General features: G+C 47.4%; 1 protein-coding gene across 1 annotated transcript in view; it reads left to right on the plus strand.

Annotated features, from left to right (window-relative positions):
• Positions 1 to 478: 478 nt before the first annotated feature.
• The window catches only part of LOC124028281 (proteasome activator complex subunit 4B-like), a gene marked incomplete at both ends in the record, with an annotated part of 40,039 nt that continues 22,473 nt past the window's right edge, over positions 479 to 18,044 (plus strand). The window contains 7 exon segments of the mRNA XM_046340386.1: positions 479 to 636; positions 2,164 to 2,259; positions 2,381 to 2,436; positions 2,635 to 2,691; positions 5,879 to 6,033; positions 10,469 to 10,531; positions 10,837 to 10,932. Of these exon segments, the coding sequence (XP_046196342.1) occupies positions 479 to 636; positions 2,164 to 2,259; positions 2,381 to 2,436; positions 2,635 to 2,691; positions 5,879 to 6,033; positions 10,469 to 10,531; positions 10,837 to 10,932 (681 nt within the window).

Raw genomic sequence — 18,044 nt, forward strand, 5'->3', positions numbered from 1 at the left:
CTGACCTCTCCTCTCTGGGCCCCAAGTGACTTTTTCCACATAAGCATATTTATGAAAGTAGATAAAACATCTTATTTATCAATGTTACCTAACTAATTCTGATTCTGCTACAACAACGGACAGAGGGTTTGTAAGTAATCAACCAAAGTTTTGAGGTTTAATTTACTTTAATTGCTGCGGAACAGCTATAAGTTGTTAACCCAATACTTGTTCCCTGAAAATGCCTTTTTTTGTAACTCTGAAAAATACATTATTTTTCAGTTTTTGGTAACCTAGATTCTTTAAAAAAAAATATATATATATATTTTTTTTTACCTCTGGCAGTTTACTGCTTACCTTTACCATTTTCAGGTTATTCACTGGACTTAAACTGCTTAAATTTCAATAAAAACTGGAATAAATGGGGTGTTCAAAAACTTTTGACCGGTAGTGTATATATTATTATATATTGATCTCAACCTTCTCCCCCTCTGTCCAGGACTGGGGTCGTCCGGGGGACCTGTGGAACCTTCACATCCAGTGGCACGTCCCCAGTGTGGAGGAGACCAGATTTGTGTTCTATGTTCTGGACCTGATCTTACAGCCAGAGCTGCTGCGACTGCAGAGATATGCCCAGGGGGAACGGGACATGACCAGGTGAGGGGGGACTGACTGTGTGAAGGCAGTAAGAGGGTCCTATTCATCAGTTATCAAACAGAAGAAAATGGACTGTAAGACTACCTAAACTAAACGTTTTGCTACGATATGCCCTCATGAATAGTTAGGACCCAGGGGATTGCCAGGTGAAGGCACATTAAACAGAGCACGACAAGTCTGGAGCAGACGGGTGTGCAGGTGTAGGATACTGTACACCAGTGGTCACCAACCGGTCATCGTGATCTCCAAGGCATTCCTAGTCAATCACCAAACATTTCTGTAGAAAATCCAATGATAAAGGCATAAAGGCTTGAGCTCCTTTTATGTTGGTTATGTTTGTGTGTTGCTCTGTTGATGGAGGTGCTCCTGATTCAGAAGCCCTGCTGCAGCTGGTAGGCAAAGTGTTCCCATTTACAACCATTTCATTTCTCTGAAATGACAAACTCCGCCTACCCAGCAGACCTGGGGGATCTGTGGCTACATCAAGTGTGCTTACTGCTCTGGCCAATCAAATAGCTCAAATGCCTGCCTACAGCTTCCATGACCCCGGCTACAGCATTGTTTGATACAGGCCTACATGAGATTTAATAACTTTTAAAACTATGACCAGAGGGAGACTGTCAAAGAGCTGCTGTTTTTATGAGTGACTTTATTCATCACTGTCAACACTGTATTTAGTCAACACTTACAATACATAAAATGCGCTTCTCTCTACTTCCACTTCTACTTCCACTCGTGCTGCATCTGCAATGAATTAGTAGTCAAGTGTATCTATAGACCTGCGTTTGAATTATTAACAGCAGCTCGTTGTCTATTTTAAGATAGAGGAATATTTAACTTTCTCTGGTCATAGGTGAGAGGCTGCTGCTCTCTCACTCCCTTCACTGAGACGAATGCCGTGTTCAAAACCATGGGGAATCTTTTGAACGGCCATCCAAGTCAGAAACTCTGGCCTCTTTCTAAGGCTCTGACTTTCTGACCCGAAGATCACTGACGTCATTATTTGATCTGTTGTCTTGAAAGCACCATGACCATCAGATGCCGGTACCATCAGTCCTGTTAAATAAAAAAGCGAATTATTTCAATTTCTGCTCAGCTGTGCCTCGCTAAAGGTACACCAACTGATCTAGTTTGTTATCAAAGCTTGAGTTTTGAAATATAACGTGGTCTGAGAAGAACAATATTACCAGGCCAGGCACATAGCCATTATTCTGTGATAATGTATTAGGCCTCCTGCACAAACCTCATTCATACACAACTGGTTTTATTAGGTTAAAAAAAAAGGTCATGTTTAAAAATTATTCTGAGTGCTATATCTTGGCTTGCTTTGTGACTGCATAAGTGCTCTACACTAATCTAAGAACAAACTAGTGTCCTGTTGTCCCACGTGTGCCATTTTCTTCCTGACAAGTTTAGGTGGTTTCACTCTGTTTCAAACGTGTTCTCTGCACTTAACACAACTCCGTTCTGCTTTATAATGTGTAGTCAGTGTTGTGGACCCTGCATGTAACTAATCCCATTTTCCAGGGATGACGTCCTACAGAGTTTGTCTATCGTGCAGCACTGCCTTCTGGGAGCAGGAAGTCTGTTTCCACCACTGCGAGGAGAGCCCATCCCAGAACTGTGAGTAGTACACAGTCAAGCTTAATTAATGAAATGTATTTATCAAGCCCTTTTTACATCAGTAATTGTCAGTGTTTTACTACAGTGTGTTTTAACTATGAAATCTCTCTTTCTCTGTCAGAGTTACTAGCATGGTGAATCTGGGTGAGACCAACCTCTTCACAGGAGTGTCCTATGGTGAGTTGCATGCTTTAGCTCATAGTCATTATTCTGAGGCCTTGCTAACAGACAAAATGGTCCTTGAGCCTTCATAGTTTGCGGTATCACTCACTTGTTGAGGTTGACAGCAGTAACTATCCGTTGATTTTTATTGTTCCAGAGACATGTTTGCATGCACGTTGTTATGTAAAACCTCAACTCCCTCTCCTCCTCCAGATGTGTCCAGAGAGAACTACAGAGATGCTATCTGTAGAGTGATGAGGCAGTTGCTACGTGAGTAGTGTCTCCTCCCTCCCTCCTGTCTGTAACCACAACTCAACCCTAATAGTGTCTCCTCCCTCCCTCTCTCCTGTCTGTAACCACAACTCAACCCTAATAGTGTCTCCTCCCTCCCTCTCTCCTGTCTGTAACCACAACTCAACCCTAATAGTGTCTCCTCCCTCCCTCCTGTCTGTAACCACAACTCAACCCTAATAGTGTCTCCTCCCTCCCTCCTGTCTGTAACCACAACTCAACCCTAATAGTGTCTCCTCCCTCCCGCCTGTCCGTAACCACAACTCAACCCTAATAGTGTCTCCTCCCTCCCTCCTGTCTGTAACCACAACTCAACCCTAATAGTGTCTCCTCCCTCCCTCTCTCCTGTCTGTAACCACAACTCAATCCTAATAGTGTCTCCTCCCTCCCTCCTGTCTGTAACCACAACTCAATCCTAATAGTGTCTCCTCCCTCCCTCCTGTCTGTAACCACAACTCAACCCTAATAGTGTCTCCTCCCTCCCTCCTGTCTGTAACCACAACTCAACCCTAATAGTGTCTCCTCCCTCCCTCCTGTCAGTAACCACAACTCAACCCTAATAGTGTCTCCTCCCTCCTGTCCGTAACCACAACTCAACCCTAATAGTGTCTCCTCCCTCCCTCCTGTCTGTAACCACAACTGTGGTTCAGTGTAAAGCTGTCCAGGTGTAAAACTGTCCAGGTGTAACTCAGTGTAAAGCTGTCCAGGTGTAACTCACAGTGTAAAGCTGTCCAGGTGTAACTCAGTGTAAAGCTGTCCAGGTGTAAAACTGTCCAGGTGTAACTCAGTGTAAAGCTGTCCAGGTGTAACTCAGTGTAAAGCTGTCCAGGTGTAACTCAGTGTAAAGCTGTCCAGGTGTAACTCAGTGTAAAGCTGTCCAGGTGTAACTCAGTATAAAACTGTCCAGGTGTAACTAACAGTGTAAAGCTGTCCAGGTGTAACTAACAGTTTAAAGCTGTCCAGGTGTAACTCAGTGTAAAGCTGTCCAGGTGTAACTCAGTGTAAAGCTGTCCAGGTGTAACTCAGTGTAAAGCTGTCCAGGTGTAACTCAGTGTAAAGCTGTCCAGGTGTAACTCAGTGTAAAGCTGTCCAGGTGTAACTCAGTGTAAAGCTGTCCAGGTGTAACTCAGTGTAAAACTGTCCAGGTGTAACTAACAGTGTAAAGCTGTCCAGGTGTAACTAACAGTGTAAAGCTGTCCAGGTGTAACTCACAGTGTAAAGCTGTCCAGGTGTAACTCACAGTGTAAAGCTGTCCAGGTGTAACTCACAGTGTAAAGCTGTCCAGGTGTAACTCACAGTGTAAAGCTGTCCAGGTGTAACTCACAGTGTAAAGCTGTCCAGGTGTAACTCACAGTGTAAAGCTGTCCAGGTGTAACTCACAGTGTAAAGCTGTCCAGGTGTAACTCACAGTGTAAAGCTGTCCAGGTGTAACTCACAGTGTAAAGCTGTCCAGGTGTAAAACACAGTGTAAAGCTGTCCAGGTGTAAAACTGTCCAGGTGTAACTCACAGTGTAAAACTGTCCAGGTGTAACTCACAGTGTAAAGCTGTCCAGGTGTAACTCACAGTGTAAAGCTGTCCAGGTGTAACTCACAGTGTAAAGCTGTCCAGGTGTAACTCACAGTGTAAAGCTGTCCAGGTGTAAAGCTGTCCAGGTGTAAAACTGTCCAGGTGTAACTCAGTGTAAAGCTGTCCAGGTGTAACTCAGTGTAAAGCTGTCCAGGTGTAACTCAGTGTAAAACTGTCCAGGTGTAACTCACAGTGTAAAGCTGTCCAGGTGTAACTAACAGTGTAAAGCGGTCCAGGTGTAACTAACAGTGTAAAGCGGTCCAGGTGTAACTAACAGTGTAAAGCGGTCCAGGTGTAACTAACAGTGTAAAGCGGTCCAGGTGTAACTAACAGTGTAAAGCTGTCCAGGTGTAACTAACAGTGTAAAGCTGTCCAGGTGTAACTAACAGTGTAAAGCTGTCCAGGTGTAACTAACAGTGTAAAGCTGTCCAGGTGTAACTAACAGTGTAAAGCTGTCCAGGTGTAACTAACAGTGTAAAGCTGTCCAGGTGTAACTAACAGTGTAATGCTGTCCAGGTGTAACTAACAGTGTAATGCTGTCCAGGTGTAACTAACAGTGTAATGCTGTCCAGGTGTAACTAACAGTGTAATGCTGTCCAGGTGTAACTAACAGTGTAAAGCTGTCCAGGTGTAACTAACAGTGTAATGCTGTCCAGGTGTAATGTTTTTATTTTATTTTAATGTATTTGTGTCTTATCAATGTCTTCACATGAAGAGCTAATATGTGAAATGGGATGCAACCAGCAAAGTTACATCTATATGACGATGATACAGTCATATATTCATGTGTTCCTTCTCTGGTTCAGGCTGTTGAAGAGCTCCAGACTGCTTTTTAGTCACTGCAGGACTCCCTTTTATGGTCTCAAACTGATTTAGAATGTACAAAAAACTACATTCATCACCTTTACCAGAGCTTGAACTCCGCCAGAGAAGGTTAGCATTGTCACATCTGGTGAAAAAGTCTCATCTTACAAATTTGTCCTTTAAAGTCCTTTAAAGTTCATGTGGATAATCTTGTGAGAAAGCTTAAATTGAGATTGGGTTTTTATTTTCGTAATAATGCTTGCTTCCCACTTATGACTAGAAAGAAGCTTGTTCAGGCCACTTTTCTCTAATTGAGTAAGGTGACTTGTTGTATATGTGTTCATCTACAAAGCCCTTTTGGGTAAACTCCCTCTTTGCTTCTGTAGTCTGGTCTCCTTCACCACCAGCAGTCACCATACCTGGTCTGCTAGGTGGTTGCCACTTAGTCTCCAGGACATTGACAGTATTATGCAAGACTGCCTTCTCTTCTTGTGCACCAGAGGCATGGAATAGTCTACAATCCATGCTTCACCTAGATATGTTATTGCCAGTGAATGCTGGATCATGTTGTGTTGTATGTTTTATTTATGCAATGTTTTGATTGTTTCTGCCTTCTTGGCCAGGTTTCCCTTGAAAAAGAGACTCTGGGTCTCAATTGGCTTTTCCTGGTTAAATATATATTTTTTTAATTAAACAAAGACGTCTAAAACCCACCCCTAAAACACACCCCTAAAACTGATATAGATAATTTCACTTCATGTCAACGTAACGGTTGGTTCTGTTTTATGTCCCCAGATCACATTCTGGAACACTCCGAGGACGACACCAAGTCTCTATTCTCCATCATCAAGATCATCAGTGACCTGCTACACTTCAAAGGCTCCCAAAAACACGAGTTTGACTCTCGCTGGAAGAGCTTCAACCTGGTCAAGAAGTCCATGGAGAACAGGGTGAGAGATATAACTAGAACGCCATACTGGAGCCGTGGTGGAACTTGTGTGATTCAATGACATATTTCTCTTCAATGAATGAATGCTGGTCATGTAAGGCACCAACAGACCTATCTAACATATATTTGTAAGAGTTTAGTGTTGATTTCTGATCAGTACAAGGCCCTTGCCAAAAGTAGTGCATTACATAGGGAATAGGACCCAGCCTTGGTCTAGACAGTAGTTCATTACATAGGGAATAGGTCCCAGCCTTGGTCTAGACAGTAGTGCATTACATAGGGAATAGGTCCCAGCCTTGGTCTAGACAGTAGTGCATTACATAGGGAATAGGACCCAGCCTTGGTCTAGACAGTAGTTCATTACATAGGGAATAGGGCCCAGCCTTGGTCTAGACAGTAGTTCATTACATAGGGAATAGGTCCCAGCCTTGGTCTAGACAGTAGTGCATTACATAGGGAATAGGACCCAGCCTTGGTCTAGACAGTAGTTCATTACATCGGGAATAGGGCCCAGCCTTGGTCTAGACAGTAGTTCATTACATAGGGAATAGGTCCCAGCCTTGGTCTAGACAGTAGTTCATTACATAGGGAATAGGTCCCAGCCTTGGTCTAGACAGTAGTGCATTACATAGGGAATAGGACCCAGCCTTGGTCTAGACAGTAGTTCATTACATAGGGAATAGGGCCCAGTCTTGGTCTAGACAGTAGTTCATTACATAGGAAATAGGGCCCAGCCTTGGTCTAGACAGTAGTTCATTACATAGGGAATAGGGCCCAGCCCTGGTCTACACAGTAGTTCATTACATAGGAAATAGGGCCCAGCCTTGGTCTAGACAGTAGTTAATTACATAGAGAATAGGGCCCAGCCTTGGTCTAGACAGTAGTGCATTACATAGGGAATAGGGCCCAGCCCTGGTCTAGACAGTAGTTCATTACATAGGGAATAGGTCCCAGCCTTGGTCTAGACAGTAGTTCATTACATAGGGAATAGGTCCCAGCCTTGGTCTAGACAGTAGTGCATTACATAGGGAATAGGTCCCAGCCCTGGTCTAGACAGTAGTTCATTACATAGGGAATAGGTCCCAGCCCTGGTCTAGACAGTAGTTCATTACATGGGGAATAGGTCCCAGCCTTGGTTTAGACAGTAGTTCATTACATAGAGAATAGGGCCCAGCCTTGGTCTAGACAGTAGTGCATTACATAGGGAATAGGGCCCAGCCTTGGTCTAGACAGTAGTTCATTACATAGGGAATAGGTCCCAGCCTTGGTCTAGACAGTAGTTCATTACATAGGGAATAGGGCCCAGCCCTGGTCTAGACAGTAGTGCATTACATAGGGAATAGGGCCCAGCCCTGGTCTAGACAGTAGTTCATTACATAGGGAATAGGTCCCAGCCTTGGTCTAGACAGTAGTGCATTACATAGGGAATAGGTCCCAGCCCTGGTCTAGACAGTAGTTCATTACATAGGGAATAGGTCCCAGTCCTGGTCTAGACAGTAGTTCATTACATAGGGAATAGGACCCAGCCTTGGTCTAGACAGTAGTTCATTACATAGGGAATAGGGCCCAGCCTTGGTCTAGACAGTAGTGCATTACATAGGGAATAGGGCCCAGCCCTGGTCTAGACAGTAGTTCATTACATAGGGAATAGGGCCCAGCCTTGGTCTAGACAGTAGTTCATTACATAGGGAATAGGGCCCAGCCTTGGTCTAGACAGTAGTTCATTACATAGGGAATAGGTCCCAGCCTTGGTCTAGACAGTAGTGCATTACATAGGGAATAGGACCCAGCCTTGGTCTAGACAGTAGTTCATTACATAGGGAATAGGGCCCAGCCTTGGTCTAGACAGTAGTTCATTACATAGGGAATAGGTCCCAGCCTTGGTCTAGACAGTAGTGCATTACATAGGGAATAGGACCCAGCCTTGGTCTAGACAGTAGTTCATTACATCGGGAATAGGGCCCAGCCTTGGTCTAGACAGTAGTTCATTACATAGGGAATAGGTCCCAGCCTTGGTCTAGACAGTAGTTCATTACATAGGGAATAGGTCCCAGCCTTGGTCTAGACAGTAGTGCATTACATAGGGAATAGGACCCAGCCTTGGTCTAGACAGTAGTTCATTACATCGGGAATAGGGCCCAGCCTTGGTCTAGACAGTAGTGCATTACATAGGGAATAGGGCCCAGCCTTGGTCTAGACAGTAGTTCATTACATAGGGAATAGGGCCCAGCCTTGGTCTAGACAGTAGTTCATTACATAGGGAATAGGGCCCAGTCTTGGTCTAGACAGTAGTTCATTACATAGGAAATAGGGCCCAGCCTTGGTCTAGACAGTAGTTCATTACATAGGGAATAGGGCCCAGCCCTGGTCTACACAGTAGTTCATTACATAGGAAATAGGGCCCAGCCTTGGTCTAGACAGTAGTTAATTACATAGAGAATAGGGCCCAGCCTTGGTCTAGACAGTAGTGCATTACATAGGAAATAGGGCCCAGCCCTGGTCTAGACAGTAGTTCATTACATAGGGAATAGGTCCCAGCCTTGGTCTAGACAGTAGTTCATTACATAGGGAATAGGTCCCAGCCTTGGTCTAGACAGTAGTGCATTACATAGGGAATAGGTCCCAGCCCTGGTCTAGACAGTAGTTCATTACATAGGGAATAGGTCCCAGCCCTGGTCTAGACAGTAGTTCATTACATGGGGAATAGGTCCCAGCCTTGGTTTAGACAGTAGTTCATTACATAGAGAATAGGGCCCAGCCTTGGTCTAGACAGTAGTGCATTACATAGGGAATAGGGCCCAGCCCTGGTCTAGACAGTAAATCATAACATAGGGAATAGGTCCCAGCCTTGGTCTAGACAGTAGTTCATTACATAGGGAATAGGGCCCAGCCTTGGTCTAGACAGTAGTTCATTACATAGGGAATAGGGCCCAGCCTTGGTCTAGACAGTAGTTCATTACATAGGGAATAGGGCCCAGCCTTGGTCTAGACAGTAGTTCATTACATAGGGAATAGGGCCCAGCCCTGGTCTAGACAGTAGTGCATTACATAGGGAATAGGGCCCAGCCTTGGTCTAGACAGTAGTGCATTACATAGGGAATAGGGCCCAGCCTTGGTCTAGACAGTAGTTCATTACATAGGGAATAGGGCCCAGCGTTGGTCTAGACAGTAGTTCATTACATAGGGAATAGGTCCCAGCCTTGGTCTAGACAGTAGTGCATTACATAGGGAATAGGACCCAGCCTTGGTCTAGACAGTAGTTCATTACATAGGGAATAGGGCCCAGCCTTGGTCTAGACAGTAGTGCATTACATAGGGAATAGGGCCCAGCCTTGGTCTAGACAGTAGTTCATTACATAGGGAATAGGGCCCAGCCTTGGTCTAGACAGTAGTTCATTACATAGGGAATAGGGCCCAGCCCTGGTCTACACAGTAGTTCATTACATAGGAAATAGGGCCCAGCCTTGGTCTAGACAGTAGTTAATTACATAGGGAATAGGGCCCAGCCTTGGTCTAGACAGTAGTGCATTACATAGGGAATAGGGCCCAGCCTTGGTCTAGACAGTAGTTCATTACATAGGGAATAGGTCCCAGCCTTGGTCTAGACAGTAGTGCATTACATAGGGAATAGGTCCCAGCCCTGGTCTAGACAGTAGTTCATTACATAGGGAATAGGTCCCAGCCCTGGTCTAGACAGTAGTTCATTACATGGGGAATAGGTCCCAGCCTTGGTCTAGACAGTAGTTCATTACATAGAGAATAGGGCCCAGCCTTGGTCTAGACAGTAGTGCATTACATAGGGAATAGGGCCCAGCCCTGGTCTAGACAGTAGTTCATTACATAGGGAATAGGTCCCAGCCTTGGTCTAGACAGTAGTTCATTACATAGGGAATAGGGCCCAGCCTTGGTCTAGACAGTAGTTCATTACATAGGGAATAGGGTCCAGCCTTGGTCTAGACAGTAGTTCATTACATAGGGAATAGGTCCCAGCCTTGGTCTAGACAGTAGTTCATTACATAGGGAATAGGGCCCAGCCCTGGTCTAGACAGTAGTGCATTACATAGGGAATAGGGCCCAGCCCTGGTCTAGACAGTAGTTCATTACATAGGGAATAGGGCCCAGCCTTGGTCTAGACAGTAGTTCATTACATAGGGAATAGGACCCAGCCTTGGTCTAGACAGTAGTTCATTACATAGGGAATAGGTCCCAGCCTTGGTCTAGACAGTAGTTCATTACATAAGGAATAGGGCCCAGCCTTGGCTAGACAGTAGTTCATTACATAGGGAATAGGGCCCAGCCCTGGTCTAGACAGTAGTTCATTACATAGGGAATAGGGCCCAGCCCTGGTCTAGACAGTAGTTCATTACATAGGGAATAGGGCCCAGTCCTGGTCTAGACAGTAGTTACTAATTTCTTTCCTCCTGTTCCACCTAAAGCTTCATGGCAGGAAGCAGCACATCAGAGCCCTACTGATCGACAGAGTTATGCTACAGCATGAGGTAGGACCTCTGTCGGTCTCTCAGGCGCTCTCCATCTTGCTCTGTCTCTCTGTTTCTGTCTCGCTCTCTGTCTCGCTCTCTGTCTCTCTCGCTCTCTGTCTCGCTCTCTGTCTCGCTCTCTGTCTCGCTCTCTCTCGCTCTGCGTCGCTCTCGCTCTGTGTCTCTCTCGCTCTGTGTCTCTCGCTCTGTGTGTGCTATCCATTCTCAAGTGTCTGCTGCTGTCATGGAATAATCTGTCCGTGTTTCTATTACCCCTGGTAGTAACCCAGCTGCTGTTTAACTGTCATGTGTTTTGTGTTGTCCAGCTTCGTAAGCTAACAGTGGAGGGGTGTGAGTACAGGAGTATCCACCAGGAACTGATGAGGGATCTGCTGAGGCTATCCACCAGCACCTACAGTCAGGTTAGCCCAGTTCACTGTTTTCGAGTTCACTCCCACACACGTTTGTTTTAGAGTTCACTCCCACACACGTTTGTTTTAGAGTTCACTCCCCCACACGTTTGTTTTAGAGTTCACTCCCCCACACGTTTGTTTTAGAGTTCACTCCCCCACACGTTTGTTTTAGAGTTCACTCCCCCACACGTTTGTTTTAGAGTTCACTCCCACACACGTTTGTTTTAGAGTTCACTCCCCCACACGTTTGTTTTAGAGTTCACTCCCCCACACGTTTGTTTTAGAGTTCACTCCCCCACACGTTTGTTTTAGAGTTCACTCCCCCACACCTTTGTTTTAGAGTTCACTCCCCCACACCTTTGTTTTAGAGTTCACTCCCCCACACCTTTGTTTTAGAGTTCACTCCCACACACCTTTGTTTTAGAGTTCACTCCCACACACGTTTGTTTTAGAGTTCACTCCCACACACGTTTGTTTTAGAGTTCACTCCCACACACGTTTGTTTTAGAGTTCACTCCCACACACGTTTGTTTTAGAGTTCACTCCCACACACGTTTGTTTTAGAGTTCACTCCCCCACACGTTTGTTTTAGAGTTCACTCCCCCACACGTTTGTTTTAGAGTTCACTCCCCCACACGTTTGTTTTAGAGTTCACTCCCCCACACGTTTGTTTTAGAGTTCACTCCCACACACGTTTGTTTTAGAGTTCACTCCCACACACGTTTGTTTTAGAGTTCACTCCCACACACGTTTGTTTTAGAGTTCACTCCCACACACGTTTGTTTTAGAGTTCACTCCCACACACGTTTGTTTTAGAGTTCACTCCCACACACGTTTGTTTTAGAGTTCACTCCCACACACGTTTGTTTTAGAGTTCAGGAAAATGGTGTCAGGAAAGTAACCTCTCACACTCAATGTCAACAAAACAAAGGAGATGATCGTGGACTTCAGGAAACAGCAGAAGGAGCAGCCCCCTATCCACATCGACGGGACAGTAGTAGAGAGGGTGGAAAGTTTTAAGTTCCTCGGCGTACACATCACGGACAAACTGAATTGGTCCACCCACACAGACAGCATGGTGAAGAAGGCGCAGCAGCGTCTCTTCAAGCTCAGGAGGCTGAAGAAATTTGGCTTGTCACCAAAAACACTCACAAACTTTTACAGATGCACAATTGAGAGCATCCTGTCGGGCTGTATCACCACCTGGTACAGCAGCTGCTCCGCCCACAACCGTAAGGCTCCCCAGAGGGTAGTGAGGTCTGCACAACTCATCACCAGGGGCAAACTACCTGCCCTCCAGGACACCTACACCACCCGAGCCACTGCCTGTTCACCTCGCTATCATCCAGAAGGCGAGGTCAGTACAGGTGCATCAAAGCTGGGACCGAGAGACTGAAAAACAGCTTCTGTCTTAAGGCCATCAGGCTGTTAAACAGCCACCACTAACATTGAGTGGCTGCTGCCAACATACTGACACAACTCCAGCACTTTAATAATGGAAAAATTGATGTAATCAATTTATCACTAGCCACTTTATATTATATAATATTTACTTACCCTACATTACTCATCTCGTATGTATATACTGTACGCTATACCATCTACTGCATCTTGCCATCTTTATATAATTAAATGTAGCACTAGCCACTTTAAAAAATGCCACTTTATAATGTTCTCATACCCCACATTACTCATCTCATATGTATATACTGTACTCTATACCATCGACTGCATCTTGCCTATGCCGTTCAGCCATCACTCATTTCTATATTTTTATGTACATATTCGTATTCATTCCTTTACACTTGTGTGTATAAGGTAGTTGTGAAATTGTTAGGTAAATATTACTTGTTAGATATTACTGCATTGTCGGAACTAGAAGCACAAGCATTTCGCTACATTTGCACATGTGTATGTGACAAATACATTTGATTTGATTTGAATAGTTATTGCTTAAGCTATGCGAATTGAGGGAGTCTACAGGAAGAGCTATATTTGACATAATTGACACTTAAAAGAAGAAGAGGAGCGTTCCGTGATCCAATTGTGTGAGTTTTGCAGCAGATAATGCTGCTGTCATGTAAGGTCTGGGTTTTAGGGGTGGCAGCACTTCTGAAGACCCGAAATGAAAATGTGTACTTGATTGCCATTTGATACACATAGCTGCAGAGAGGGCGTCGAGGCAGCTCAGTCTTAATAATGAAGACTTTCTCTTCACCATCTTTTACTATCTCGACAAGTGTAGCAAGAGGAAGGCTTCTCTGGGTGACCTACAGATCCTGTGTGACACTGATGTCAGGAAGATTTTGAAGCTGGTATCTGCAAGATGGTTGTCCCTTGGCCAGTGTATCAACCACCTTATGGAGCAATGGGATCCCCTCGCTTTGTTCTTTGCCGATGAGTTATCGGGAAAGAAGACCACTGTTCCCCCAAGCTCCACCACAACAGCCACATCCTCCTCCTCGTCATCACTTGAGCCCTCTGCTAGGCAGCCCAAGAGGTTTTCCTCCGAGCCCTCACCTGAATCTTCCGAGCTCTCACCCGAGCCCCCACCTGAATCGTCCGAGCCCCCACCTGAATCCTCCGAGCCCCCACCTGAATCCTCCGAGCCCCCACCTGAATCCTCCGAGCCCCCACCTGAATCCTCCGAGCCCCCACCTGAATCCTCCGAGCCCCCACCTGAATCCTCCGAGCCCCCACCTGAATCCTCAGAGCCCTCACCTGAATCCTCAGAGCCCTCACCTGAATCCTTAGAGCCCTCACCTGAATCCTCAGAGCCCCCACCTGGCTCCTCCGAGCCCCCACCTGAATCCTCCGAGCCCCCACCTGAATCCTCCGAGCCCCCACCTGAATCCTCCGAGCCCCCACCTGAATCCTCCGAGCCCCCACCTGAATCCTCCGAGCCCCCACCTGAATCCTCCGAGCCCCCACCTGAATCCTCAGAGCCCTCACCTGAATCTTCCGAGCTCTCACCCGAGCCCCCACCTGAATCCTCCGAGCCCCCACCTGAATCCTCCGAGCCCCCACCTGAATCCTCAGAGCCCCCACCTGAATCCTCAGAGCCCCCACCTGAATCCTCAGAGGCCCTCACCTGAATCCTCCGAGCCCTCACCTGAATCCTCCGAGCCCCCACCTGAATCCTCCGAGCCCCCACCTGAATCCTCCGAGCCCCCACCTGAATCCTCCGAGCCCCCACCTGAATCCTCCGAGCCCCCACCTGAATCCTCCGAGCCCCCACCTGAATCCTCCGAGCCCCCACCTGAATCCTCCGAGCCCTCACCTGAATCCTCCGAGCTCTCACCTGAATCATCCGAGCTCTCACCTGGCTCCTCCAAGACCCCACCTGAATCCTCCGAGCTCTCACCTGAATCCTCCGAGCTCTCACCTGGCTCCTCCAAGACCCCACCTGAATCCTCCCAGCTCTCACCTGAATCGTCCCAGCTCTCACCTGGCTCCTCCGAGCCCCCACCTGAATCCTCCGAGCCCTCACCTGAATCGTCCGAGCCCTCACCTGAATCCTCCGAGCCCCCACCTGGCTCCTCCGAGCTCTCACCTGAATCCTCCGAGCCCCCACCTGAATCCTCTGAGCTCTCACCTGGCTCCTCCAAGACCCCACCTGAATCCTCCGAGCTCTCACCTGAATCCTCCGAGCTCTCACCTGAATCCTCCGAGCTCTCACCTGGCTCCTCCGAGCCCCCACCTAAATCCTCCGAGCTCTCACCTGAATCCTCCGAGCTCTCACCTGAATCCTCCGAGCTCTCCACCTAAATCCTCCGAGCACCCACCTGAATCCTCCGATCTCTCACCTGGCTCCTCAGAGCCCCCACCTGAATCCTCAGAGCCCCCACCTGAATCCTCAGAGCCCCCACCTGAATCCTCAGAGCCCCCACCTGAATCCTCCGAGCTCTCACCTGAATCCTCCGAGCTCTCACCTGAATCCTCCGAGCTCTCACCTGAATCCTCCGAGCTCTCACCTGAATCCTCCGAGCTCTCACCTGAATCCTCCGAGCTCTCACCTGAATCCTCCGAGCTCTCACCTGAATCCTCCGAGCTCTCACCTGAATCCTCCGAGCTCTCACCTGAATCCTCCGAGCTCTCACCTGAATCCTCCGAGCTCTCACCTGAATCCTCCGAGCTCTCACCTGAATCCTCCGAGCTCTCACCTGAATCCTCCGAGCTCTCACCTGAATCCTCCGATCTCTCACCTGGCTCCTCCGATCTCTCACCTGGCTCCTCCAAGCCCCCACCTGAATCCTCAGAGCCCCCACCTGAATCCTCAGAGCCCCCACCTGAATCCTCAGAGCCCCCACCTGAATCCTCAGAGCCCCCACCTCAGAGCCCCCACCTGAATCCTCAGAGCCCCCACCTGAATCCTCCGAGCTCTCACCTGGCTCCTCCGAGCCCCCACCTGAATCCTCAGAGCCCCCACCTGAATCCTCAGAGCCCCCACCTGAATCCTCAGAGCCCCCACCTGAATCCTCAGAGCCCTCACCTGAATCCTCCGAGCTCTCACCTGGCTCCTTTGGAAGCAAAGTCACACAATCCTCCATCAAATGTGGACCTGCTGACAAAATCTTCGACCTGACTCTGTTCAAGCAAAGGGATATCGGGGACAAAGTGGCAGAAAAGAAAGTAAAAGAAGGACCAAACGATCTTACCAAACCTGAGAAAGTCTTGAAATTTCTCACAGATCCTGTATCAAAAATCTAAGCATACTTTTTACAGAGAGCCATGCCAATTTTTTGATGTCGGAAATCTGATTCTACAACGAGAGGATATATATGAATCCTCCTCCCCCCCTCCCTCTCTGCAGATGACTTCGTCAACCATTTTGAAAAGAAGGTCGACGACATCCGATCCTCGTTTGCTAAGTCAAACGACACCGCTGGTTCTGCTCACACTGCCCCTACCCTGTGCTCTGACCTCTTTCTCCCCTCTCTTTCCAGATGAAATCTCGCGTCTTGTGACGGCCGGCCGCCCAACAACCTGCCCGCTCGACCCTATCCCCTCCTCTTTTCTCCAGACCATTTCCGGAGACCTTCTCCCTTACCTCACCTCGCTCATCAACTTATCCCTGACCGCTGGCTACGTCCCTTCCGTCTTCAAGAGAGCGAGAGTTGCACCCCTTCTGAAAAAACCTACACTCGATCCCTCCGATGTCAACAACTACAGACCAGTATCCCTTCTTTCTTTTCTCTCCAAAACTCTTGAACGTGCCGTCCTTGGTCAGCTCTCCCGCTATCTCTCTCAGAATGACCTTCTTGATCCAAATCAGTCAGGTTTCAAGACTAGTCATTCAACTGAGACTGCTCTTCTCTGTATCACGGAGGCGCTCCGCACCGCTAAAGCTAACTCTCTCCTCTGCTCTCATCCTTCTAGACCTATCGGCTGCCTTCGATACTGTGAACCATCAGATCCTCCTCTCCACCCTCTCAGAGTTGGGAATCTCCGGCGCGGCCCACGCTTGGATTGCGTCCTACCTGACAGGTCGCTCCTACCAGGTGGCGTGGCGAGAATCTGTCTCCTCACCACGCGCTCTCACCACTGGTGTCCCCCAGGGCTCTGTTCTAGGCCCTCTCCTATTCTCGCTATACACCAAGTCACTTGGCTCTGTCATAACCTCACATGGTCTCTCCTATCATTGCTATGCAGATGACACACAATTAATCTTCTCCTTTCCCCCTTCTGATGACCAGGTGGCGAATCGCATCTCTGCATGTCTGGCAGACATATCAGTGTGGATGACGGATCACCACCTCAAGCTGAACTTCGGCAAGACGGAGCTGCTCTTCCTCCCGGGGAAGGACTGCCCGTTCCATGATCTCGCCATCACGGTTGACAACTCCATTGTGTCTTCCTCCCAGAGCGCTAAGAACCTTGTTGTGATCCTGGACAACACCCTGTCGTTCTCAACTAACATCAAGGTGGTGGCCCGTTCCTGTAGGTTCATGCTCTACAACATCCGCAGAGTACGACCCTGCCTCACACAGGAAGCGGCGCAGGTCCTAATCCAGGCACTTGTCATCTCTCGTCTGGATTACTGCAACTCGCTGTTGGCTGGGCTCCCTGCCTGTGCCATTAAACCCCTACAACTCATCCAGAACGCCGCAGCCCGTCTAGTGTTCAACCTTCTCAAGTTCTCTCACGTCACCCCGCTCCTCCGCTCTCTCCACTGGCTTCCAGTTGAAGCTCGCATCCGCTACAAGACCATGGTGCTTGCCTACGGAGCTGTGAGGGGAACGGCACCTCAGTACCTCCAGGCTCTGATCAGGCCCTACACCCAAATAAGGGCACTGCGTTCATCCACCTCTGGCCTGCTCGCCTCCCTACCACTGAGGAAGTACAGTTCCCGCTCAGCCCAGTCAAAACTGTTCGCTGCTCTGGCTCCCCAATGGTGGAACAAACTCCCTCACGACGCCAGGACAGCGGAGTCAATCACCACCTTCCGGAGACACCTGAAACCCCACCTCTTTAAGGAATACCTAGGATAGGATAAAGTAATCCTTCTCACCCCCCCCTTAAAAGATTTAGATGCACTATTGTAAAGTGGCTGTTCCACTGGATGTCATAAGGTGAATGCACCAATTTGTAAGTCGCTCTGGATATGAGCGTCTGCTAAATGACTTAAATGTAAATGTAATATATCAAATAAAATCAAATTGTATTTGTCACATACACATGGTTAGCAGATGTTAATGCGAGTGTAGCGAAATGCTTGTGCTTCTAGTTCCGACAATGCAGTAATAACCAACAAGTAATCTAACTAACAATTCCTAAACTACTGTCTTATACACAGTGTAAGGGGATAAATAATATGTACATGAGGATATATGAATGAGTGATGGTACAGAGCAGCATAGGCAAGATACAGTAGATGGTATCAAGTACAGTATATACATATGAGATGAGTATGTAAACAAAGTGGCATAGTTAAAGTGGCTAGTGATACATGTATTACATAAGGATGCAGTCGATGATATAGAGTACAGTATATACGTATGCATATGAGATGAATAATGTAGGGTATGTAACATTATATAAGGTAGCATTGTTTAAAGTGGCTAGTGATATATTTACATTTCCCATCAATTCCCATTATTAAAGTGGCTGGAGTTGAGTCA

This window comes from Oncorhynchus gorbuscha, unplaced genomic scaffold, assembly GCF_021184085.1.
Source record: "Oncorhynchus gorbuscha isolate QuinsamMale2020 ecotype Even-year unplaced genomic scaffold, OgorEven_v1.0 Un_scaffold_3959, whole genome shotgun sequence".
NCBI classification, from domain to species: domain Eukaryota; kingdom Metazoa; phylum Chordata; class Actinopteri; order Salmoniformes; family Salmonidae; genus Oncorhynchus; species Oncorhynchus gorbuscha.